Source organism: Fulmarus glacialis, unplaced genomic scaffold, assembly GCF_000690835.1.
Source record: "Fulmarus glacialis isolate BGI_N327 unplaced genomic scaffold, ASM69083v1 scaffold19533, whole genome shotgun sequence".
Lineage (NCBI taxonomy): Eukaryota > Metazoa > Chordata > Aves > Procellariiformes > Procellariidae > Fulmarus > Fulmarus glacialis.
Genome location: NW_009202541.1, coordinates 1 through 5,242, shown reverse-complemented (window position 1 = coordinate 5,242; position 5,242 = coordinate 1). Strand labels below are relative to the sequence as shown.

Sequence of the window (5,242 nt, the reverse complement as noted above, 5' to 3'; positions counted from 1 at the left end):
CCCCCTGAGCTCCCCGGTAGGTTTAGGGAAGAGGGTGGACGACTTGCTTTAATCATTCCTTACACTAGCAGGTGTAGGCAGGGTGCAGAAAGCCACACACGTCACTTACCTGATAAATCGTAGCAGACAAATAAACCTTTGGAGCTATCGCAACCCACCTTGTAAGTATGTTTTTTCCAAAGCACGTGCCGCACCCAGCTAGGGTTTCTTATCAGAGCCCCTCCGCGCTTGCAGACACAGGGCAAGGAGCGCAGGCTCCCCAGGGTGCTGGAGGAGCTCGCAGCAAGTTTTCTCCAAGCCCCGGGTGGGTGACACGTGCCCAGGGAGGGAGCGAGAGGTGACCGACCATCCCGCAGAAGCCAACAGCCCGGTCAGACTCCAGCGCTGCTGCCCGGCTCTCCAAATCCCAGATAAGTGACCAAAGGTCAGACAAAATTTTACCGCAAAATTGCACGTGGGGAAACCTGGTCAGGTGTGAGTCCTTGCTGCGGGTGCAGCGGGAGCAGGGACAGATGCTCCTCCTGCTCTCCTCCAAATGATGGCTGCCAGATATAACCCAGTTTAGTGGAAATCTAAGATTTCCCCGTGTCCCCGAAACAGCACTGCGAGGGTGAGTCCCAGGCGTGGAGAAGGCACGCAGGCAGGAGGGGCCCAGGGTCCAGGAGGGAGGGAGGTAAGATGCAAGGACATCACCTTCGTTTGCTTCCCCAGCTTAACTCAAGCCTGCAAGAGGAGGGCAGGTCCCACAGGAGCAGCAGCTCTGGGGCCGTGGAAGGAGGTCCAAGGGAACAGGACACTGAACAACGAGGCAGGAACCACCTGGGGACACGGAGGAGCCCCACGTGTGGCAAGGGTGGAGAGAACAACCATGGCAAAGAGTCCTGCAAAGGACTGCCAGGGCCAGCTTTCAGCAAGACGAGGGACTGGCTGGATCTTGAAGCTGGTATGGAAGGAGGAAAGATTTAGCTGAACCCCAGCAAGGAAACCAGGGAGAAGCAGTACCCAACAGTACATGAAGTGCTCGTAAAAGCAAGACTCACAGCTACAGTGAGGCCTGAAGCCATGGAAAAACATAAGTCACGACTTGGATTTTAAGAAAAGTGTTTACTGCCTGGAACCTTTAAAAATATTCCTGAGTCATGATAACCCCCAGCAGGCCAAAAAGGCCCTGTTTCCAGCACGGCGGGATGCAGACCTCAGACGGGTGGTAGATCTCCTAAAGACATTTTCTCATGCGAAGCACATGCCGTGCCCTCATCGGCCCATCAGGAACCAGTGATCTGAGATTTCAGAGCAAGGTGGCCTGGCTTGGGTCCACGTCAGAGCATCCAGCAGGAACTCACCAGCCACTGAACCAAGTACCATATAATCCATCGTGCAAGGAAAGCGGTAGGAGAAGGCAGCAGCACATGGAGCCACGATCCAGATGATCGGTGCCGTTTGGGTTCATTGAGCGAAGAACATTCAAGGGTGTTTGCCACTGTGGCTGCATTGGGTGATCGCAAGAAGCACCGCAGAGTACAAGATGCCGTGGACACAAGCTACAGCTCCCCACACACCCGCACAACGGCTGGCTGCGGAGGAAGGCGCTGCGTGCGTGGGGGTAGGAACAACCGTACCATCGGGGCAGAGCACCCCTGAGTTGAGAAGGCAAGAAGGCGGCTGCCGCTGTGCGGGCAGGAGCACCCGCGCTGGGTCTCTTCAGATCCGGGGTGATGGAGCAGCACTTCCCTTTTTGGATCACCATAAGCAGCACCGACACTGTGCTCCCCCCCCTCCCTCTGTCACCCCGCACTGAGACAGTTTTAGAGTTAAACATCTGCATCCCCCCCTTCCCCGCCGGCATGGGCTGCTGGTGGTGCTGCCAGGCCAGGGGCTCAGCCGGCAAGAGTCCAGCTCCATGCCCTCCTCAGGAGCTCCGCTGTAACGTACCATCCAAGATCTGCTGGGCGATGTGAGTCAAGGCAGGGAAGGCAGAGCTCTTGGGAAACTCTTGGATGAAATCTCTGCCCTCCTCCAAGCTCTGGCTGAGTTGGGGGTCCAGAGGAACAGAGCCTTTGGGAAAGGAAGGAGGGGGAGAGTGACCGCTTGCTCATTGTAAGGCAAAGGCCTGGAGTCAGGATTAAAGAATTACCCTCTCAGAGTCACCTCCAGGAGAAGCGGTAGGAAAGAGAGCAGCCACCAGCCTCACTGAGCTCTCCAGGAGCTACTTCTCACCGGCAACTGCTTCCTCTGGGTCCAAGACTCCACCACAGTGCTTCATCAGAGACACTCTCCCACCCTGATCCCACCCCTGACTGGAGGGAAGGGTTCAGCCCTCAGCACCCATTTCTCAGGGAGGCTCCGGGGCATTTCAGGATGGCTCTTGTGTAGCTTCAGGCTCGCTTACTCTGTCACTACAATATCAGCAGCCAGCGCAGGCTGCTGATCATCACCGCCTCTGCCCCAGAGGGGCCAGATGCTCACTCTGAGCAGTTTGGATGGCAGAGAAGCAAAGCAAGAACCACACTTCACCTCTTACTGGGTGCCACAGGCTCACAGGGACCCAGAGCCCAGCCTGCCTGCCCCCGTGACGCTGCATCCCTCTGCAGCACCACACAGACATCACCTCTAACCACCGAGAGCTCTGCTCAAGAGGCCACTCACCTAGGAAGGGGACCCCAGCATGCTTGGCCAGCTCCTCACCTCCCCCTGTGGAAAAGATGTTTGTGCACTCCTGAAGGAGGAAGAGCAAAACCAGTGAGTCATAAACCCCAGAGCCTTGTGCGACAGGGCAGGCGCTGCCTGCACGTGAGTAGAGCCAGCTCCCCTCCACCTTCCAGCCTCAGGGTACTGCCTTTGCCCCTGCCCTCCCCCAGTTCTCTTTAGGAAAGCAGAGCCAGTGACTTCTTCCAAAGCTGACACACAGCAGCCGGCAGCTTGTTGTCTCACAGCATCGCTCTTGAGGTATTTGCTGATTTTCCACCTGAGGCACCGCATCCTACAACATCCCATCACGAACAAGAACCTGCACTAGCCCAGCGGTCCCAATAAACTCACCGAACAGTGTGGGCAGATGAAGCCGCTCATGTTCTCCACGATGCCAAGAACTCGTAAGCCCGTCTTCTTACAGAACGTCAGCTCTCGCCTTACATCTCCTACAGACACGGCCTGCCGGGGAGAGCAGGGGAGGTCAGGGGTGTCCATCTGTCCAGAAGGACCGTGGGTCTGAAGCAGGCGCGTATCAAATGAGAGCAGATGTGTAGAACGAGCAGCCACGGACAGGCCTGTGCAAACACCCACCCTGGGGTACATATTCCCCCCCAAACCATGCCCGGAGACAGAAGCCTGCCTGGGAACTCCAGTTTAGCCCCAGCCGGCTGCCCTACCTGGGGCGTTGTGACCAGAATTGCTCCAAGCGGCTTGTAGGGCCGCAAGGCCTCCACCGTGGAGATGTGCTCGTCGGATGTGCCTGGTGGCGTGTCCACGATGAGGAAGTCCAGGTCCCCCCAGGCCACATCAGCAACAAATTGTTTGATCAAAGCTACGGAAATAAAAGGCACAGAAAAAAAAACAACTAGCAGGTTTCAGCAGGTGCTCTGGGAGCTGTGGGCCAGGCGGGGCAGGGGTCGGGAGGCCGCCTTGGTGACAACGGCCCAGGGAGAGATGGCAGGGCTATCTGTCAGCACAACCCGAACTGCACTCTCCCCATCCGAGTGATCTGAACCCACTCCCACAGAACAGGAGCCTTGTTTTGCTCCAAGGAATGACCTGCCCAGAAAAGCCCGGCCCCCAGCAGGAACAAACACCACCTTCAGGAGGGTTTGCAGAAGGTTCCTAGCACTAGAAGGCGGCCACAAACAGCAAAAACCAACTGTACCGTTTTTCTTGGGTCCTCTCCACACCACAGCATCATCCGGCTTCTCCAGCAGGAAGCCGATGGACATGAGCGAGATGCTCTTGTCTTGGTCCACAAAGACGGGGACCCAGCCGCTGTCGCACTGGTGCACGTCATTGTCCTGCACCCTGAACATGCGGGGTATGCTGGGGCCACACAGGTCCACGTCCAGGATCCCCACCTGTGGGCGATGAGGCAGAGCCCTTCAGACAGGGCTGAGCACAGCGGCGCACCCGGCCGTGCTCCCTTCCCTGGGCGGGGGGAGGCAGCGTCCGAATTTTGGCTGCTCGCAGCACTTTACAAAATGGACTCTAAGCTCAGCAGCCACATTTTCAAAGAACTGCTCTAAAGTTTGACTGCCCTCCTGGTCACCATCCCTCTGAGGAGCATCTCCTGGGCGTTCCCCAGGGACTCTGAGGAGATCTTTATGCCGGACACCTGTCAGGATCCAAGTGGCACTGGCTACAGAGCCTTTAAAAAATCCTCAGGGAATTCTGCCTGTCTGATGCCCACACAGTTCCCCTTTGTCCCCATCGTAACGCCATCCTTCAGCTCACCCACTTCACTCCGCAAAGGGAATGTGTGTTACACCACAAACCAGCGAAGTCATTTCTCAGTGCCTCAGTTTCAAAACCAACAACAAATCTTGGGTGGTTTTAGTCTCTTGGATGAAAGGGAAATGAACTGCAGTTACCCGCACTGGATTAAGCCAACACAGAAAAAAGAACTGCTTGAGCTGCTATCACAAAGAGCATTTTCACACACAGAATCCATACACTGCCCGCACAGGACACACGCATACATAACGGACGAGCAAAACCCAGCCCAGCTGGAGGTCGGGAAGGAGAAGACAGAGCTCAGCAGCCCACAGACCCTCGCTCACCTTCTTCCCAGAGTGCCGCAGCGACAGAGCCAGCTGGGTGGAGATGGTGCTCTTCCCCACGCCGCCCTTCCCGGAGAGCACCAGCAAGATATGCCGCACCCCGGCCAGGTTGCTTCTCTCTGGGAGGAACGATAACAAGGTGTCAGTGTCTCTAACAAGATCAGTAATGAGGCACCACAGTCTCTCCTGATGTAAGCCGGCAGCACCTGACCGGTCAGCGCAGAGACACGGGTCTCTGCTGAGGGTGACGGTGGCTGTCACTGCCCCAAAAGTGTAAGGGAAAGGGAAGGAAGAGGTGGATGTGCCACAGCCCTTCTGCCATCAGAAAAGGGACAAAAAGAGCAACAGCAGTAAACATTCTCCGGGGAGTAAAGGCTTTGTCCTGATGACCTAAGCGGCAATTGGGCAGCAAAGCAATAAACACCCACAGGGCCTCGTCACGCCAAGCCCATGCCAGGTTCAGCCCGAGCCCTCTCGGGGAT

At 56.7% G+C, this 5,242-nt stretch overlaps 1 protein-coding gene across 1 annotated transcript; it reads right to left on the bottom strand.

Annotated features, from left to right (window-relative positions):
• Positions 1-1,793: 1,793 nt before the first annotated feature.
• Positions 1,794-4,879, bottom strand: NUBP2 (nucleotide binding protein 2; the record flags this gene model as incomplete). Its single annotated transcript, XM_009574331.1, has 6 exons — positions 1,794-2,055; positions 2,647-2,716; positions 3,040-3,150; positions 3,369-3,523; positions 3,860-4,058; positions 4,761-4,879. Coding segments are annotated over 6 exons (800 nt in total), but the record flags the coding sequence as incomplete, so codon positions are not given.
• Positions 4,880-5,242: the final 363 nt, after the last annotated feature.